General features: G+C 30.9%; 1 protein-coding gene across 3 annotated transcripts in view; it reads right to left on the minus strand.

Annotated features, from left to right (window-relative positions):
- Positions 1-6,944: 6,944 nt before the first annotated feature.
- The window catches only part of LOC143251965 (protein SCAI), a 51,822-nt gene continuing 36,083 nt past the window's right edge, over positions 6,945-22,683 (minus strand). For all 3 annotated transcript variants that reach the window (XM_076503377.1, XM_076503375.1, XM_076503374.1), the window contains 5 exons: positions 20,763-20,853; positions 18,294-18,448; positions 14,252-14,425; positions 13,575-13,675; positions 6,945-11,162 (listed from right to left, as the gene is read on the minus strand). In XM_076503377.1, the coding sequence (XP_076359492.1) occupies positions 11,019-11,162; positions 13,575-13,675; positions 14,252-14,425; positions 18,294-18,448; positions 20,763-20,853 (665 nt within the window). In that variant the 3' untranslated portion in view covers positions 6,945-11,018. The remainder of the gene's footprint in view (positions 11,163-13,574; positions 13,676-14,251; positions 14,426-18,293; positions 18,449-20,762; positions 20,854-22,683) is intronic.

Genomic DNA, 22,683 nt, shown 5'->3' on the forward strand with positions numbered 1-22,683 from the left:
AGTCAAATTAAAGAAACATACAAAAATATGCAATTTCAGTAGTGATTAAGATGCAACAACATGAAGTTTTATTGGGTATGATAAATAAGAATAATAGTTACTTTTAACAATAAAAAAACATAGAAATCTACAAACCGATGGCTTTCAACTCTGTATAAATATAGAATGCAGAAAATTACGCATTAATTAAGTATACTCAAAACTATTTTATATGTCCTATAACCATAAAATAAGATATAGGCCTAGTATAAAAGTAATGTACTACAGCGTTTTCCCAAGAGCGGATTACACCATTATGCAATATAATAATAACAATAGTAACTTGAAGTTATATAATTATATTGTATATTAAATTCAATCGAATATATTTAAGTTATTATACAATATAATAATAAGATAACTTAAAGTTATGAAAATGTTGCCTTACTCAAATAATTTTTCGCCCTCTATTTTATTTTTAATAAATTTTGCTGCATGAGAAAATTAGCGGAATGTAGACTGTGTTGGGGAACTACTCATTGATCATCAGTATTAGTGGTAATATTATATATAGACTTATAACGTAAAATCCCAGGTTCGGTTCCTCGTAGTGAACATATCTTCAATGGCCTATTGCGATGAAACAAACAAATCAGTGACTACTAATAACTAAAACGTTACCAGTGAAAGAACTATTTAACTTATTACAGGTAAATATGGAGCTGTAATGACGGTGAGTGCTTTTACCGAATGAGATAAAATTTTTGAAAGGCAAACATAACTTTTTTTACGGTATTTTTTATTATTTTTACGGGTGACTTATCAATTGCTATAAATCATCACTGATGCACGAACAACATACAAATCAACCTATAACGTGATAAAATTTGAATGTACAGGATGGGGCAGAAGTTACCATGCTGTTGGAACTAAACAAAATACTACAAAGGCAACTGAAATCAATTTAATTATTGTTTGTTGCAGTGTAAAACGTTAAATATTAAACTAGGTTCAAAATGTTAAAAGGTACAGTTAATTTGCTTCCTCTTGCGTAAGGAAACTATTAAAAGTCACTGTAAGGAGGACAGATTTAAGTCATTAGTGTTTCGACAAAACTATCTTCATTAACAGTTTAATTTCTTTTTCTTATAGCAGCTTTGTAATTTTCTTTATAATCTCGGCTACTTACACAAACAAGACTTACAAAAAAATGTATCAGAAACCATTTTTGATATCACCCCACAAGTGTAACAAAGTTTAAGATAACTTAGTGAAGTGGATATTTACCTAATATAGAATTTGTTGATGAGAGTATATGGAATGGTTCTTGCAACATATTACATAATACCATAAGTTCTGTTGTTGACTCCTATGTATTCATGTAGGTCCATGTTCTCTTCACAGCAGGAATCTTATTATTCCAACTGCCTGATTCTTTCTTGGTAGGGTTTTTTTTTAACAACATACGACATCAGTCATATCCTATTCTACTAAAACACGGACTCTGGATAATCATACATGTTTGTAATAGAATGATATAATGTATAAAGATGTGTCTCTACTTCTTTACTTTAGTTTTTACTTTACCTTCATCACCACTGGTGAAAACGCTGTACAAAAGTTGGTGAGATTATTTCACCTCCATGTTTCTTTGTACTATCTCCAATTACTTCATTAACTACGCTGTCATTGATTATTGCCGAACAACTCATACTTTGCTACATTAGTTAACATCACCCTCTATCAGGCCTGTTAATCCAATTATTTCATTTCCATTACCAATTTCAACCTTTTATTTTGGTTGCCTCTCCACAGAACAGGTTTGTATCAAAATACATCCACTGAGACGGCAATAATCCATGTTATTTCTCACTTTCTTCACGGTGACTCAGACACTTTTGGGGCCACCTGTTCTTGGCCACATGTCAATTGGCCGTTTCTTATTTTGCACGTAGCATGTTTTGATATACTCTAGGTTACTGATGAACAGGTTAAGCTTTCCTCTTTTGGTTTGTTTTGAATTTCGCGCAAAGCTACATGAGGGCTATCTGCGCTAGCCGTCCGTAATTTAGCAGTATAAGACTAGAGGAAAGACAGCTAGTCATTACCACCCACCGCCAACTCCTGGGTTACTCTATTACCAACGAATAGTGGGATTGACCGTAACTTTATAACACCCCCACGGCTGAAAGAGCGAGCATGTTTGGTGTGAAGGGATTTCGAACCCGCAACCCTCGGATAACGAGTCGAGTATCTTAACCACCTGGCCATGCCGGAACGCTTCCCTCTTTAATTGGATTTGCTGTTAACGGCGCCAATTTCTTGAATCAGGAAAGTGTATCGCATACGAGGGCTGTTCAAAAAATACGCGGACTGACGTCATAAAACAAAATGTACTTTATTTAGAAGTTACAGGTCTGGGACCCCTTCAAAGTACTCTCCTCCCCAACGCACACACTTATCCCAACGGTGTTTCCACTTGTTGAAACAGTCCTGGTACGCTTCTTTTGTAATGTCCTCCAGCTCCTTCGTCGCATTTGCCTTAATCTCGGGAATCGTCTCAAATCTTCTTCCTTTCAAGGGTCTTTTGAGTTTGGGGAACAAGAAAAATCGCAAGGAGCAAGGTCAGGTGAGTAGGGGAGGTGGGGAAGAACAGTGATCGAGTTTTGGCCAAAAACTCACGAGTTCTGAAAACTGAATTTCGCAGCAACGCGGTGCATCTTCAATTTTTCGGTCAAAATCTCGTAACAAGATCCAACTGATATCCCACACTCTTCAGCAAGCTCCCTGACAGTCAGACGTCGATTTGCCCGCACCAGGGTGTTGATTTTGTCGACGTGTGGGTCGTCAGTTGACGTAGAAGGACGTCCAGGACGCTCATCATCTTCAATGGACTGTCGACCATCCTTAAAACGTCCATGCCACTTGAAACACGCCGTACGCTTCATAGCAACATCACCGTAAGCCGTATTAAGCATAGCAAAAGTTTCAGTCGCAGATTTTCCAAGTTTAACACAAAATTTCACAAGTTGTTGCTCCTTCAGGCCATTCATTCTGAAATCCGCCAAACGAAAAAATCGCATTTCACTTAAAACCGCGTAGCTAATACACAAATAAAGATATCTGCACACCGATCGGATTCCCCTGGAAAAAATTAATATTCCAAAACCCAAGTGGCGTCGTAATTAGATGATCTGTGCGAACCTAGCGACACCGAGCGGATTCCCCTGGAACCAACTGGAGCCGCGCAATTCAAACAGTACGCGTATTTTTTTTAACAGACCTCGTACAGCATCCGCTGATACATGCAGTTTCGTTATTATCTATTATTTGAAATAGTCTTCTCTATCAAAAACGATGGAAAATACTACAATTAACACGCGTACCTCAAAATACGCATGTAGAACTTATTTGTATTGTTGATATTTTATTTTCTATGTTGAAATAACCTTTAATATAACTTTTTTAGAAGAAACTGTCTCTTTTCTGCAAGCTACATGGCATGAGTTGACTCTACAATGCTCATATTTACCTTAAGACAAAGCCTGAAGAAAAACAAGCGATAAAGCTACGATATCTAGCAATAAGCAACTTTTTCGAGTATAAAATCCCAAGATAAGGAAACTTTGCTGAATTGACTTCATCGTGATAAGAATTTTTCCTAATATGGGTTGAAGATGACATTTTAATTTTTAAAATTTTGCCGGATAGTTCAAAATTCTATTGTCATGAATGGAAAATTATAATTAATAAATAAATTAGTGATGTGAAATATGGTTACTTGTGAGCAATTTTTGGTTTAAAATGTTTTATTAGTTATTTTGACACATTTACTGTTGGCATTTTGGATGGGTGATGAATAGTACTAAATTTCTTAAGCGCACGACCTTGTAAATAACTTTAAATGACATCATTGATACCGTTACAGGATAGGACTACATCTCATTCTATACCGTTAACAATTATTTTCAAATATCTCTCCATTTCAGATTTGTTTACCAAAAAGCAGAGTTTTGAATCACCGTGTACAAGCAAGTAAAAACTGTAGTTATAATCAACCAATCGGGAAATGAAATTCGATTAAAATAAATATGCTAAAAAGCCTGGATTGTAAATGTTTTGAGTGCAAGTAAATTAATCATTGCGCGTCATTTATATTTGGATATTAAGTACGATTTGTAAGTGAAGATATTAGATTCTTAAATGTTATTTACGTTAATACGGACATGTTAAAATTAGATTACATTTTATTTACAATGGAGATATCATTGAGTTACAGGTGAATTTTCCCCGCACGTTCAGCACAACTTTCATAATTCCGCCATTCACAGGCGCAGAGATGAGAGGTGCTACTGACTGATGCACCTCTAGTGGTCAGTATTTGTAAATTACATATAGCTATAACTGCATCTTAAAGTATCTCCCACCTGGCCGTGTGATTCATGTATCGCATAAGTAGCGTTTACTCTGAATATAACTGAAACACTGAAATATACGTTATAAAGAAAGCAGTGAAAATTGAAAAAAAAAAAAAAAATGATTTGCTGAGTTCGTAAAAAAGAAACTTAAAAAGTTGTTTGTAATAAAGCACGAAGCTAGACAATGGGCTATACGTGCTCTGCCCACCACGGGTATCAAAATTTGGATTCTAGCATTGCACATCCGCAGACAAACCGCTGTGCCACTGGGGTGCATTAGATCAAAAGTGTAAGTCGATTTACAAGAGGAAATGTGGTATTTTTAGAATAAACACAACTAGCTGTCTGTGATCTGTCCACCGTGAGGAATCGAGCCCTAGACCTTTGCGTTTTAAATAAGAAAACTTTTCGCTAACCCACCAAGAGACTCACAAGATGGAAATAGAAGCCGATGATGGTAGTTAGAACGAAAAGAAACCCATTTAATTTACATAAGCTAAACGTTTCAACTTGGTTTTATACATCATCAGCGATGTTTGAAAACAAAAGTATTAAATCTGGATAGAATCCGAAAGATAGTTTAGAACGTAAAACTTAGAAAACATTTACGAATAAATGAGAAGTTGCCCCCCGCTAGTACAGAGGTATATCCACAGATTTACAACGCTAAAATCAGGGGTTCGATTCCCCTCGGTGGGCTCAGCAGATAGCCCGATGTGGCTTTGCTATAAGAAAACACACACACGAAATGAGAAGTAGAACAAGTGATTACTGCCGATGAAACGAATCAGAATATACAATACAGACATTAATAATATTGTAAAATGAACAGTATAGAAAGCATTGCAACTGCAATATAATAAAGAATTCATCTTCACTTAGTATGCATATAACACTGCTGGTGCTTTGTCGTCAGATTAGTTTAAACAGTTAAGGTTGGAATAACATCCATAGACTTTTTAAATCGTTGTTGTCTTTTGCGAATAGACGTTTCTTTATAGCGTGTTATGAACAGTCAGGTTAGTATTTCTAATTACCATGTAGACTCTTTGATTTTAAATAGTTAAAAAGCAAAATTTATGTATATATATGATTGATCGATTTCGAGGAATTAGAATAACCTTTCCCGAAATATATATTTGGAAACCAAACCATTAGGTTTCTTTTTGCAACTGTGTGTCTAAAACAATGTCTCAGGAGTCGCCCCCACTTTTACAATCTATTCCAGTAAAACTGCATTAAAATTTAATCCAGAATATAAGATTCCAAGGTCCTAAGACAAGCTCTGGACCAGGCCATAAGTGCGCCTTTTGCGCACATTCTCTCTCGCTGCGATAGGACAAATGAACTTTGGACACCCCACTCCAATTTTGTCTCCTACGCTTCCGTAAGAGGGAAAAGTGTAAATGCTTCCAAACAAGTGCATATTAGCTAACTAGAAAAGATTAAGTTTACATCAGCAAAGCACGTTTACTATCATAACGTACATCATTAAGATGTACACGTTGGTTGTGCTCTTTTCGCCAATTCCAATCTTCGAGGATTATCAAATGATACAGATTAACTGAAATAATAATAACACTTAGTGCTTCGTAACATTGATTCACTTTAAAAAAGGGAGAAAATATACTCGTGTTTGAAAATAATATTCACAAGGTGATATTGTAATATTTATACTGTATTAAACACTGATGAACAATTTTAAAGCTTCATGAAATCAGCAGTTTCTCATGTGCAGAATAAAACTCGCATAATAAATAAAAGCTTCTGTTAGGGAAGATTCTTAATTATCATAATTTGAATCTAAATGATAAGTTATGTAAATTGTATCCTTGCGATAGTATTCGTAGACGGTACGATTTAATCAGCCATCGTAGAACTCACACTAGAACAATTTCTGTAGTGGGAGTGATATCACCCGAAGATCCTGCGTCCTTGGACCAAAGGAAAACGTATTTGAAGAAGTAATCGAAATTGTTACTCTATGTGAACACATGCCAACTATTATGAGAACGAGTAAAACTCAATGTCTTATTGACAGTTAAAAGTTCCCTTCTTTTGTTGTAAACGTTTTCCCAAATTAACTAACAAATTTGTTTTTTCGTGTTTTGTACTCTAAACTAAACGTACGATATAGGCATATTTCTGTGTCTCGATTATATCTATGTGTTGTTACGACAACTATAAAGAACAACTTCAGTAAGTTGCTCTATTGGACTAAGGAACTACTGATGAAAAACAGTATAGTTTGTCTTGTTGCTTAGCAACAAAAGTAGATACATTATACTCGTATGCCGAAACGGGTTCGGAATATACACACAATCAACTTAACAACCCAAGTGAAACCGGGCACTTCGTCAATGTAAAGATAACACAAGCACTTTAAGAAGTGCCTTCTGAGCAGTTCCTTGGTATCTTACTTTGTATCTGTATTTATTGATAATGTCTATACACGTCAATATAAAGATATACATGTTAAACCCAATATAATGTGTAGTATGTTGATTTTTTTAAGTACAAGAAATAAAGGCACACTAAAAGACGTGATACTGACAAAAATGATTTAATATTGATAACACTGTATACAGCGTGAATGAAATATACAGACCTGTTTGATAAGTTTGTTTTCAGGTTTGTCTGAGTATTACCTGTACTGACTCTCAGCCAACATCAGGGCACATCAAGACAAAAGGATAAAGTCAAACAACAAGACTTAAACCTTTAGCACTAACAATACCAATTTAGTTGTACATACACAAACAGTAAGGTTTGAATGAAGAGGAAAGTTCACTGATAAACGTCAGATACTTGCAGAAGAAACAGTTCAAAAGTAACAAAAGTGTTTCAACATTATACTTAAAGAAACATTTAACTGAACAATAACAATAAAACATTTTGATAAACATCCAAACTTCCAGTATTACATGTGATTGTAGAACTGTTTATACCAGCAAAAATTTCAGTAGTAAGATTCATGAAAGTATCCCACAACTAAAATTAACCCTCTATTCAAATGCAACAACTAAACATTTTTATCCCTTCTATGAATATATATATAAAAACAATAACTATTACCTCGTTATACAGATTAAAGCAAAAACCTAATGCTTAAAATGCTATCAATGCTTTATACAAAACCCAAAAATAAGCAATCTATAATCTTGTTTCACATTTCTTTATGATAAATCACCCCTCCTCCCTTGGACAGTAGGAAGAAATATGTGGTAATTCTATAGCAAGTCTTCAATTCATAGAGAATAACCCAAAATACTCAAACCTCTTGTTTTTTAATATATAGTATTATACTGTTTATTGTATCCTCCCCAAAGGCAGATATACTTTTTAGTTTAAAATTAATATATGCACTTAGTAGTTTTCAAACAAAAAATTAACAACTATCATTTTACTTTGGCAAAAGCTGAAAGTTGTCTGACTAGAGCTAAAAGCTAAGCTATTCTAAAATTATTTTATTGAGTAAATGTCAAAAAAGATGTGCTGAAGACTGTGAAACACTGTAAACATTACGTCCATGATGATGTTAATAAATGTATGTGTACTTTACAAACCACTATAAGAATTACTATCTACTGCACTATGCTATGAATCAAATACTTTAAAATACCTAAACTACATTCAGTAATGCTAACTATTTCTGTTTGAAATATACTTCATAAAATACTTTGCTTTCTAAATATACAGACTATAAGGTCATTGTATTCAAATTTTAGCATTTTATAGCAAACAGAAAAAAATAGTTATAATGAATTAGCAACCTAAGAAAGGAAAAAGGGTTAATATATATATATATATATAATATACACACACACACACACACCGATTCACACCCTGCATGAAAACATGTGTAACATTGTAAACTAACTAGGGTTTGAAAGTAAATACAGGAAGACTGTAGAGAGGTCAAATACGAATGAGCTTCATGTAACAAAACCTCCAAACAATCCTAGTAAGTCTAGGTCAAGGAATATATATGCATGCTATTTGTATCACATGCTTTTTACCAAATACTGGATATCTGCTCAAAAGTATGAATGAATAAGAAAACTACACACCACACTCCCAACTGCAAAAAGAGATAACTGCAATCTTGAAGTCATAGTATTCAAATCTTTCAAATTTTTTTTATATTTTATTTATTTTTTGCAAGAGGTGAGATTAAGCTTTACTGCGATTTGCTTTCTGCCCTCCATGAAAGCCAAGTTTTTGTTTTATTGTGTTACAATGTTCAACCTAGGCCTAATGCCTTCTGGTTCCCTCCTTCTCACATTAAAATATCAGAACTAGGTTTAGGTTAAAAATTTTTGGGTTAAAATGAAGTAAAGCAAATATACATGATATTTTTAATCACAGATAGAGTTATTTTTAGTACTGTTAACCTGCTGAGGATGAAACTAGCAGAAATAAAAATTAATTTACTAGAAGTAAATATACTACTGCAAAACTACACTTTAAATTGTAAAACAGTTTCAGAATATCACTACAGTTAGTGGAAAAAAAGTAGTTATATTTATATGTGATTCATACAACACTATGTCAACTCCTCCTTCAATGACGTTCTCATCAAAATAATTTTTTTTCACGTGAAAATACTTGTTTGGCAAGTAACATTAAACTCAAATAATTCAACACAGATCACTAAAGAAACTGAAAATAAATGGTGAGCATGGTCCTCTGCTGAGTCAAAATATAAAAACAACTTCTTCAGAATACAGAAAGTTTTCATCAACACAAAAACACACATGATGAGACAGATCAGTAGCATATTTTGATTTTAAGAAACATACTTTCAAACAATAAAAATATTACAACCTTGGAATATTCTGACTAATAGATGTTAAAATAACATAGTTTCAACTCTGCTGACAAAAATTAACCTACTCTCTAAAAACTTTTAAGAATTGAATTTTATTTGAGAAATGAAAATCCACATACCAGTTCAAAAATATATTAGATTTCTCTCATTTAAAGTAGTCTTTGTAAACACCCACACATTCCCAAATCACATAAAGATTTACTATATAAAACAGAGATCCTAATTAAGGTCAATACACTGACCAATTTGTTTCATACTTATACACGCTTTAAACTCCAAGGAATAAAAGATTAAGCTGCATTCACTTCTCTCAGTCCAAAATACTGAGAGAGTAAGTAATTCCTTCTCTAGATCAAGACGACAAGAAAAATGCACACATATATCATTATATATACATGCTGGTGTACCTATTAAAAAGTTTTACATTCTGAAATGATTGAAGTTTTATTCTGAAATGGTATTATTTAGCTCTAGCTCAAATTCAACTCTACCTAATCAGGAACTAACTGCTTAAAGAAGAATCTGAAATTCAACTTTTAAAGGAATGTATGTATTATTAAAACCCCACATATACACTATACATAATTTCTCATGCAATTATTTGAACAAAAAAGTTTTAAGTTAAAAATTACATCAAAAATATGAATATCATGTACTCAACATTAATTAACTTAAATTTTTTTTTCTATCAAAGTGAAAATCAACAACATTTTGACTAGATAAATCACTTATGGCATATTCAAAATATCCACATAATAACAAAATCAATATAATTATATCAATATCTGCTTACAATGGAATAATCAGACTGCTTAAACTAATACTTTTTTTTCTTCTACAAAGCAAATGCAGAAATAATAGTTTGATAACAACCAGTAATAGAGAAAAATTAATGAAAAAGGCTGTGAGAGAAAGAGAATCGCATGTTCAGCATTTTGGCCAAATTTTATTTCTCTTCTCGCAGAATGTTAATTATTTCTTAATATTTATACTGGGCAATTAGAGATGAAATACTTTCATAGAATGTATATAAGAATAATAATCAGCATTTCCTAGCTTTATTAAAACTAGTTAGAAGTAAGTTATGTGTCATTATATTAAATATACTGATGCAGCATTGTTTAGCAGTAAAACAAGTAAAAAATACATTAGTTGCTACAAGAATCACTTTGATCTTCCTAACAATGACCAAATACAATGCTACTGACCTATCCCCTGAACTAAAAGCAATAATACATGTATTAAATTTTAAAATATTGTGTTTCAAAACTAATAGTATTTATTCATATACAAAATAACCTAAGATTCAGAAATAAACATACAGCAAAACCTGTATATTTGTATATAAACACACATTTGTGTGCTTACATATATATATACATTTTTCTTCTGCATTAAAAATTAATATTAGCTAATTAATCAATTAATTGCAATTGTGAAAATCAAAAATATTCTTTATGTGCCTGAAAGACCTACTGTAAAATGAAAATTTTTACTCATTATAAACCCACAATTCAGAGTAAACCAAAATGAAATATCATATATAAAACACAGTGAAAAACTTGGAAGAAAAAATTTACTTAGTTTTTTTCTCAAAAATCAAGAGGTACTGGAATGTAACGTTAGCTTACAATTCATGGTATATCATCAACATACCCTGTTAGACTAACAGAAAGCAGTGTTTACACAACACAACAATACAGCAGGTGTTTATGATGAGGATGATGAGCACAAAATGAACACTGGGAGGTAACCATAAATCCTCAGGCCAAGGTGAACATAACCGCATGTCAGTCTGCCTCTTCAATGTCCAAAAACAAGGACCTCACATCTAGTGTTGCTGCTAAATCCATAACTGCACGTTTTAAGTTTGGGTGTTCTAACACCTCTGTTTCAGGAATTGGTGGGTGAGAACGTGGTGTAACATTATGGCCCTAAATTAACAGAAGTAATTATTAAAGCTAATGCTTTTCTCCAATAAATAGTGAAACTAGACAAATTAATGGTAATATTCATTTCTAATTTTACAAAAATCAATATTAAATTCATATAAAGTACGAAAACAATTATGAGACAGTATGGCAGTTCTTTCAGAGTATTCTATACAAACTCTAATGGTTGAAATGTTCTCGATAAATATTTCAAAAAATGACACAAAAAACTTAGTAAATTTCATTTTCTCTGTAATATGTTAATCATACAATCTATACTTCAGTCAGCACTATACAAGTTGCAAAATAATAGAAAAATGAAATGTGTACAAAATAAGTAAAAGCACACATCTATAACAAAACTTTATATTAATTTTCATCACAGACAGTAATTTTTTTTCATAAATATTTTGATGAATTTTTATATTTTTTAAACATTTACTAGACTCAAGGACTTTTAAAATAATTTCTTTTAATTCTGAGAACTCATAACATGCTAGCTTTTTTTTTTATCAGACAGACATGGTGCTCTGCACTATTTCTGTTACTTATCTAAACACTTGGTAACAGCAGAAATGGAAGAACTGGAATGTTGCTTGTTTAATAACAGTTAGTTGTTTCTTTTACCCAACTGCAAAATTTTTTCAGAAATATTTCGACAATAGACAGTATGGAAATAAACGTATTTAAATTAGCATTGGACTGGAACATTTCTTCATTAACAGATATAATTTCAATACATATGTCAACACTATTTAACAACATAAAACCATTAGCATGTTTCTTTTATACACAAAAGTTATTTATTTATTTGTAATAACAAACTTTAATTTTGGAAGCATAGAAGCTCCAACACTGGATAAAAACTTTAATTTTCCCACATAATATCCATTAGTTAACAAAATCTATGTACTGAATTTAAATATTTTTAATACATTATACTAAGTTGCAAGTATTTGTATAAATGAAAAGTAGAGTTTAATATATATATTAGACAAGTTTCAACCCTTCAAACCCTTTGAAGACAGTTAACTATATTAAACAGTCACGTTCACACTTTCTGAGGAGTAATGTTGAGTACCACACATTTCAAAGTACAAAATACTGCAGCTCTAGGAATGGTAGGTTTGAACAATAGTTAAATGAAAGTAAAGAGTATTATTGCAAAATACAGTGAGCAAAGTACTAGAAGAAAATGAACACAGGTTTTCTTGTTTCAGATATTCAAACAAGCTAACACAAGGGCTACCTGCAATAATCTTTCCCAATTTTTAACTGGCAGATTAGAGGGGAAGTAACTAGCCAATGGCATCTACTATCAACTCTTAGGCTACTTCAACCTAATGAATAGTAGGTCTTACCTATAACTTGTATAATGTGCCCATGGGCTCCAGAATACTGAGTGAAAATTTCATTTTGCACCAACAAGATACAAACCATGGGCCTTCAGATCCAAAGTCCATTATATTAACAGCTAGAATATACCCAGCCCAACAAACACAGTAAAATTCTTACTTATGTAGATAACAGACTGTATGTTTTATTCACATTGTTTATTTAACTGGAATTTTGAGTAATAAAGTTAATTGTATACCTCCATCTCATTATTCACCATATCTAATTTTTATATGGTAATATAGCAAGACTTATTGATATATTACTGCCAATTGTAAATGTATCCTCAAATTCATTCAAAACCATTTTGAATAAGAAAATTCCATGTGTGCATACTATTATGGCACACAAGTAATAACTGTGCTTTTCCACAATCATTATAAATAATAATGTTATTCAAGGCATATTTTCACAATACAACCTTTATTTTGCTGCTGCTAAATTGAAATTAATATTTAAACTACGAAAAAAGCAACAATTGGGGCAAATAAAATCAGCATAATTACCAACAGATATTACAGTTTAAGCAAAATTATTACTTCAAATACTATAATATATTGGATTTAACACACACACACACACACACATTTTTTAACAGCATGAAAACTGTTAAAATTAATAGGTAAACCAAAAATATTTCTAAATCTCTGGTACCATAGAAATACTTTTTCTTTCTAACAAGTCATTATAACTGTGAAAATCACAAGTGTTAAAATGAATGGCTCTCACCCTTATTTTATTTTTGTCTGTAAACTTCAATATTTCTTTTAAAACTGTTTACTTGTAACACCGAAATTTTTTTTAACACACTTAATAAGTATAAACAAAGAAACTGACAATTAAACAGAACTGCTTCAAGAATAAGCAATATCATATAACATGCTTATGATTTTTGTTCTACAAAGTTTTACTAAGTAATAATATGTAATATTATTTACAACTGTCCATACCCAAAGTTTCTTTAACTTACAGTAGTGGTGGTATGCCAAACAATTTCATTCAAAGTTGATGAAAACTTACCCTAAACAATCGATGCAACTTCATTACTACATGACAGAAAATGAACCGAAGCATTAATAATCGAAGAAAATCATCTCCATAAAACTGCAGATATGCAGGATCTATATGCAAAAATAACATCTTATTTTGCAAATATGAAACAAAAACAAATAATATACAGCCTGATATTAATGTAAATAAAAAAATAACACTATTTATTCACAAATCTAAACATGTACAATTTTTTGTAAATGTAATTCTTAGTGGTATATAACTTTAAAAATTACTTTTTTTATATTATGCATACCCAGTTATGAAATAAAATTTTAGTTGGTGAAAAAATGCTATGCATCTGTACACAAGAGATAAATTGTATATTTAAGAGAAAAAAAACAGCACCTGTTTTCAGCACTTATTGAGTTTAACTGGCAATCAGAATAAATAATGTTTAATAACCATGAAACGTTCACAATAAAACATAGGTTTCTGATGGTTAAAATAACTCTCTAGGATAAATTCATATTAAAATAAAGCACCTAAAGCCTCTGAATCACAGTAAACTTCTGAAAAAAGTTACCTATATCTGTCTCATATATATATATATATATAGTATATAGTACTTGATGTCTCAACTACCAAGATAAATTATTTACAGTCTATGCCTCTTCCTAAGAAAAACTATCCTAATGTAAATTTACCAAGATTTCTTGATCGAGTCAACACTCTGCTTGCTTCTCCCATAAACCTCTCAACTTGTGTTTGACCTTTTTCCCATAATGCAATGGGAATGTCAGTGATATTGCATATAAAACACACTGCCATCAAAGGACTGTGCAGGAAAAGTGTGAATAGATTTCCTTTGTGCAACTGATCTGCAAAACAAAAAATAAAATCCTAATAATTAATTTATTACTTTACAGTATGATTTTTTTTTTCCTTCAGTTTTGCTCTTTATTACCTCATGTAGTCAACATGGTATCATACAGTTTAGTTGTACCAATTTCATTTATAAGAAAATGTCTACATAAAGACATTATTTCAAAGCCCAGTTTATGGTTCATGAAAGGTCTAACAGAACTTGAAACTTGCATAATTATGAAAATTACATAAACTGGAGAAAACTTTCCATACCACTTCTGAGACTGAATATTTCAAAAATGTTCTTATCATTAATAATTAAACCCAACAAAGGCATGCCAACAGATTCACTGCATGATTAGAACATTATAACATTAGAAGAAACAGATCATTAAACTACACGTCCCTTATTTAGTACGAGTTTTTTTTTTTTTTCTTTAAAGCTATGTAGGAATTGTGGTATTGAATGTTCACACAGTGTATCTAAAATAGAAGAAAAAAAATGCAGTCTGTTACAGTAACCACATAGCAGCACTAACAATAGTAAAAAAAAGTCACACCCTCAATAAAGTTAAAGCAAATTTCTATGATAGAAAACACTAAAAAAGCACAGTACAAAAATGTTCTTAACATTAGAAAGGATTCTGCAATGAAGAAAATCTTAGCACGAACTGTTTAACATACACTCAAAATGAACAACAAATTTAAATGAATATATATGAATAACTTAGGACAGTGTTTCTTACACCTCCTAGTACAAGCCTTCCTTTTCTTCTCTGTAATACACTAGTCCCTCAAAAAAAGCTTTTGCCTTATTTAAACCATATGTAAATGCACACACAGAGCCAATAATGACAAAGATAAACCTAGCTTAAAAAAATTAAAAGCAAAACACTGTGCTCACAATTCTCACAATTATTTAACCTGCACTGATTTGCAATTGCTTGTCCAATAAAAGGTTGTGGATGAAAATGAATAAATGGTTGCATAAACCAGAAGAGTGAAAGTCCTGTAAAATGCCATACCTTCATGTAGTGTCGCAAGCTTTCTCGAGGTTAAAGAACAAAAAAATAGGATGTTCCCTTTAGAGAAAGGCTTTCCTGTTCAACATTTCAAATCAAATCAGGTGACCAACAGTGGAGCACTGTCAAAAGAACCCACACTAGGTGTGCAAGAGGAGGTTGTTGGATTTGAGGAACCAAACAAGACAAGCACTAACCACCCTCTCTAAGACCTTACAAAACAACTAGGCAAAGCAACTGGATGATAGTTAGAAAGAAACTTGGGATCCTTCCCAGGCTTAGAGAAAGGGAGAAATACAGCCTGGTAAAAAGGTTCTCCTGCCAGATGTGGTTTAAACCAACCATAAGAATAGCAAGAGAAAGATGATGCAGCATCTCATAGTGAATATCATCATGTTCAACCAACATACTGCCAGACCAATGAAAAGCAAGTTTGAATTCCACCACTGTAAAGGATCATTTATAGGCACAGAGACAATCAGCCCTAGAGGAAAGAGGCAATTGCTTTGCCTTGATGGCCAAGAAAATGAGTCCAAGCAGGCGTTAGAAGATGAAGCTGTAGGAAGTGTACAGGCATCCACACCAAAGTGGACTCTTATTTGAAGGGTAGAGATAGGATAAATAATTTCTTAAAAAATTAAATAATTGTCTTGTTAACTCTCTCAACACAGGCTTGGTCAATCTGACCAAGCACATGACCCCTTTGTACTTTTTTAAGGTATTTATAGATTTAACACATCTATCAATATGTGTGTGTGTGTGTGTGTATATATATATATATATCTTGACAAATTTGTCAGTCTTTCAGTTAACATAAGTGTTTCACATGCAAAAAGAATCAAATTTTTTAGTGAACTATTTTTAATAAACTAAAATAATGGTTTTTCTCATGAATATATTCAGTATTTCTTCAAAATAGTCTGTGTGCAAAGTAATTTTCATGTTAGAGATTAAAAATACTTTTATTCTCAAAATTTTCAAATTTCCTTTGTGTAATCTCTAAAATTTCCTAAATACTCTGAATGCATTGGAAATTTTTTCAGTAAAACTTCATATTCTATCTGTTATTTTCTCTACCTTATCTCAAAATGGGATTGTTCAATTTGACCAACCTCATAACCACCAAAAATTTGAAATCTAATTTTCCCTCTTTTTACGAAATGATTTTAAATTGCAACATGAAACTACGTTCATTTATATTAAGTAGCTTTAAGCTCATAAGAGTATACATTCATACATTAAATTTTTTGTTTCAATGCTCCTTTTGATTACCCTTTGACTCACGTCTAACTATCATCCACACCATTATGTATATAACTCAGGCCACATGCAGCTCACAATATGATACTAAATTGCATTACCTATGATCTACTCAAAGCTCCTCACACACATGCCTCACAAAACATTTTTATTACATTATTTATTTTACCTAATCTTAACTAACCTAAAGAGATTCCTATTTTTACATTTTATTTACTTTTATAATAATAAAAGAATAAACGTGAAAAACAAGAAAAAGTATTCACTCGCATCTTTTTTCTTCTTATTGACTGTTGATAACAACCCCACTTTTTTTTACACTAATTGTAGTAATGAAGTAAATTTACATTTATAATTAAATAATGCACTGAATAACACAGACTAAAAACATGCAAAAAGCAGACAAATTATCAAAAGTTTAAAGATTTTCCAAGCATTTTAATTGCGAGACAAGAGCCTTCACAAATTCAACCAAGCTAGTCACTATACTTCCCATGGGAATAAAGCTTGTACAAAAAGTGGAATTGACAATCCTCTGTTGAGAAAACACTTGTAAGATAAGTCATGTTACCACTTTCTATTACAGAATTAAATGTGAGAGACAACTACTAATAAATCCTGAAATAGAGAATGTGACAGGTGGGTGTGGCAAGAGGGGTCTGATTTTCTATTTTAATAGCTCTGTAATCAAACACTGAAAGCTATAAAAATTATGGTTTGTCTGAGCAATGAAGATTCTATAGTGAGTATTTTACTCTTTTATTTTGTATTTACTGAAGGGGGGGTGAATCAAATATACAAGAGGACATGCCTGGAGAAAATGCATCACACTAAGGGAAATTCAAGATTTTTTAAAAATATTACCTTATAAAATTAATAACTTAAAACTTATACACCTCTGAAATATGGATTATTAGCTAAGATTTTATTAATTCTGAAACTTTAGGTAAGATAAAAGCTTTCTTCTGAGTTTTCTCACAAACAGATATTATTATACTATTTTTAACTGACATTGAACAATTTATTTAAGGATCTATGAACCATATTTATTTTGAATAACTTTAAAGCTCTGTATACATTAATATAAAAAGATTTTTTTGTCTATTACATAATGATTCTTCTACAGAAATAAGTTGTATTTTATTTATTTGATCTTAGCTACTATTATTACCCCAGTGCCTACCATTCACACTTATGAAATATTTATTTTGAACTGACACCATCTATTTTTCTTTTTAAAAGCTATATTTAAGCAAATTAAATATTTTCTCTCAAAAAGGTCCACTTGCACCACATGTTTGTTAAAAAAAAAGTATATTTAACTTTACTTGTATCTACTATAGACAGTAACTTTATTTAAATATAATTTATCATTAATTTACACTAATAAGTACATTTTAGGTATTCTAAACACTACCTTGTAAATGACCATTTACAGTATAACAAGTTTTACAATATAATTTTACTCTCTTTGTGAGTTTCTATATTTATCTTCCTTAAAGGTCACTACAAACCTATTTTACTTTCTCACCCAGATTACTTTTCGTAAGACCTAATTCATCTAATTTTAATATATAAAATACACTGACAATCACTTTACCATGAAAATTAGGTGGAACATTTTCAGGTGACATCAAAACAATCAGTGGTTGGCCAAAATAACGTGGCATATGTTCATAAGAATGACTGTTATCACTGTCAAGAATCAAAAAGAGAGGCTTTCGGTTAAAAGGAAATAAATCTCCTGGGTAAAAGCTAGGAGAAAGAAAAAAAAAATCTTAAGTCTTGTTTTATATACAGTTGTCAGCACAATAATTTTTAGCAATTAATTTCTAATTGGCTATTCATTTTATGTAATAAAGTATCATATATTAAGTACATGTGGGTGAAGTATTTAAATATTTCAAAATTATATTAATATATAAATTATGTAGATCCTTTAACCACCTGTAGAGTCAAATAATAAATGCTTACATTTTTCATTTTTACTATTTATGAAAATTATCAAACAAACTAACCAACACAAAATTCAATAACTCATACTTGATAGGATGTGCCATGATCACTTTTTTATTTATTTAGAAAAATTTACTAACTTGTATAGTATAACATTTTTAAAGTTATAAAATTCATCTTAGCACACTACTTAATTACTAAATAAATGTGCCTGGTTCTCAACATATTTTGTATGCATACTTTGACAATTATTTAAAATTTCTTGTTTACAAGTCAACTGACATTTTCAATATTCATAAACAAAAGGCTTACTTGGTTAAAGCACTAGTACAATAAGTATGGTTATATACATGAATCCCATTTAGTCTAAGTTTTTACTTTAAAATTTTACTCAGGAAACTATACACAAAAGGTGGATCACTGCATAATATAATGACTACTATTTTTTCAAAAACACACACACATACTTGAAAACATTTTTTTCTAAATAAAATACTAATTACTTTTTTTTCTCTCACACATGTACAAACTGTGAAATAATTACACTTTATGGAAATAATGTACCATATTCCACGCTACCACGGAAACTACTATTATAAATCATACTCAATCAAGTTATTACATACTACCTGATACCATAATTTCCACTGTAACAAGCATGTGCAAAGTTAAGCAAGATCAATATTAAACAAACATCTTAAACATTCCACAGACCTTCCACAGTATTTATACAATAGCTTCCAAAGCCACATTTAAGAAAACCAAAATCACACTAAGTTATATAATGCACTAGGAAGATATGTTGTAGAATGAGGTTACTCTGATTCCAGTTTCTTTTGTGATCTTTTCTACAGGGAAACAGCCATGGTTTGCAAATATGGCTATAGACACAAATATGTATGGCTTATCAACCTTCATCATATTTAAATTATTTGTTTATTATCTTGTTAACAGCACAAAGAGAAACGCTCAAATTCAGCACAGTGGCTTCTTAGGTTGACAAATTCTCTTTCACAACCATAGTCTTCACTTCAAGAATTACAGCATTCCTTAAAATTGATTCAGTTTGACATTTTGAAGTCTGTTACTGTCATAAATGTTTTACTGTGTTTCCACTTTCATGAAGAATGTTGAAGGTTCTCTTAGTCTACAATATTTAACAATTGTATTATGTAAATACCCTTTCTTAGGAAGAGACATGACACATTAATGAAGCCATAGTTCTCCAGCAGCACTTTACTGTTAAATCCTAAAGAATTTTCAGTGACCCAAGCATATATATAGAGGATTAATTAATTGCACAATAATGAAATCTATATGCTAATATAAAAATTACTAATCGTACTGCCACAAACAAAATGTTGTGACAAGAATGAACTGCATATGACTTACAATAAATGCTCATTGTAATGCCACAAACAAAATGTTGTAACATTTTATACATTATATGTGCAACATTCTTGTGCAATTAATCCTCTATATATAATAGAAGTTTAAAGGCTACAGAGGCACACACACCTGGGTATTAGTTTCTAAGTACTTCCTAATAGCATATATACTATTTATAGTGAAAGCAATTCAGTTGGTTTATTTATCATCTTGAAAAATGACAGAGCAACTAAAAGTATGTCAAAAATGTATCAAATCTTAGAGCTGTATTAAAATGTAAACATCAAGTTTGTTTGTTCTTTTTCTGCAGAGTTATTCTTTAATGTATGACTAAGAAATTTACAAGTTGGTTTTGTTAGGTAATATCCATTAGACCAATTATTTTTAAATGTATTAGACCTGCCACAGTTTTAGTGTGACACATATACACAGATGAGAAGATGCATCTTAGTAAATAGATGTTATATTTACCTTATTCCAAAGTTTATTTTTCTTACACATTTATTGCCAATGAGAATTTTCTCTGAATAAAATTTCAAGCCAAACAGTGAAAATGGTAACATTTTATTTATGTTGTTTATGACTGTTTAGTTTCTTATAAAATTTAACAAAATGGAAAAAATAAATCATACTGAAGTCACAAACTATAGAATACTTATCACAGAAACATGAAGCAGTCAACTCTCAGTAACAGAGTCACAAATTTTAAATATTGAAAACTTACCAATGCATATCCTTCAACTGGACATTTCGTTTATTTGCATGATCAGGTTCTTTCTTGCTATTGGTTGCTATGCCTCCATAGTCATAACCAACTATAAGAACATTTTCAAGATAATAACACAAAAATTGTAATTAATATTAATAAAAAGAATAAAATTTTCAAATATAATTTTGCAGTTTCACATACTTCTAAATGGTAAACACAAAGTACAAAAAGGTATTCAAACTATAAAATTCACAAAATTATATTTATGTGGCATCAATATATTACATTTGTTGTACTTTTGTTTTCATTCTAAAAAAAACTATATGCAAGAATATTACCTTTATTAGTCCCATAATTAACCTTCAAAAGGTTATGTATGCATAATATCAGTCTTCAAAAAATGTAAATGCAACTTGTAATGATAATTAAATACCTCAAGTGCAAATTCTTGTGCTGACCAACAAAGCCATTTACCTACTAGATGAAACAGACTACAAACGTAAACAGGAGAACATTTCTAGTACATCTATAAGTGATTCAGTATGGGTTTAGTTTTATGGACCAACCTCATAACAATTTTTGCTTGTTAAAGTTTTCATGCTACATCTTTTAATTCAGTAAGCATATCTTCAAAAAATTTTGCATATTATCAATAAACATTACAAAGCTTTTGTGCACAAAATATCAGATTTCTTAACTAAGTTGTAAGAATTTTTTAAGTAATGTTTTCCTCATGAATATTTTTCTTTTTGCATCTTGACTGTCCAACATAGAAAGTAATTTTGATTTTAAGATTACAAAAACTTTTATGCATGAGAAAACTTTCAAATTTCAAATGTAATATTTTTATAGCCTTCAGATAATTACCAAACATTTTTACAAAAAAAACTTCAATTTGTTTTTCCTACTTTATCTCTGTACAGGTTTGGGCAATTTGACCAACATCATAACCACCACAAAAAATTAGGAAATAAATATAAGTTATGATTTTTTTTTGTTTCAGAATTAAATTATAACTTGAAACCACTAATGTTTATTCTGAATAGCTTAAATCCCATAACATTGTACATTTGTATATATTTATTATTTTTATTTAATTGATCCTTCAGCTATGCCTGACTAACATTATAGAAGTTGCAATAACTAGGTGCATGTGCACTTATGTTACCACATCCAAGAATATAAAAGTGGCCTTTACAATGTTGTGAGTTTTTGATTGTTATAAGCATGCAAGTGGGCAAAGTAACTATACATGAGCAAGTACTCTGAACAAAAGGAAGAGGTGGGTGGGGTTACTTTGATTCATTCAACAAATATATTAATATCTCAGGAAAGTGAAAAGATAGGAGGTTCCTACCTTAAATTCTAGCTTGTCAATATTGATAATTTGATATCTAATACATAATAAACTACAGACTTCATATTTGAACATCACAAACATCTCATCTGAACAAATGCTGCATTCAACATACCATGTGACACAAAAATCTGTATTTTTTAATATTTACTTTTTAACTAATGTATAACACTAAAATTTGAATTATAATCTACAATCTGATACTGAACTTATGGACATAAATTCAAAATATAGTAGTTCAATAAAATTTTGAATGTCAGTCTACAAATGAGATGACATGGCCTTTCACCCATAATCATAGGTAGACCTATGTTAATAGGGATGATGCCTTAGTGTTGAGGATAGATAGGGAGCTCAAAAGAAGAAAGAGGTACTTAATTTTTAACAATTAAATTAGTTTATTTATAAGAAAAGAGATGTGGAGTGTAAGTTCTTTTTTTTTCTTAAGAAGAAATCAAATTTGGGGAATTCATTTATGTGAAACATATATTCACCATACCACATTCATAAAAATTTTGCCCATACCTTAACTTTAATAAGCTGGCTGAATATTGAAACAATGCAGCATTTAATATACAT

Source organism: Tachypleus tridentatus, chromosome 6, assembly GCF_004210375.1.
Source record: "Tachypleus tridentatus isolate NWPU-2018 chromosome 6, ASM421037v1, whole genome shotgun sequence".
Taxonomy (NCBI): domain Eukaryota; kingdom Metazoa; phylum Arthropoda; class Merostomata; order Xiphosura; family Limulidae; genus Tachypleus; species Tachypleus tridentatus.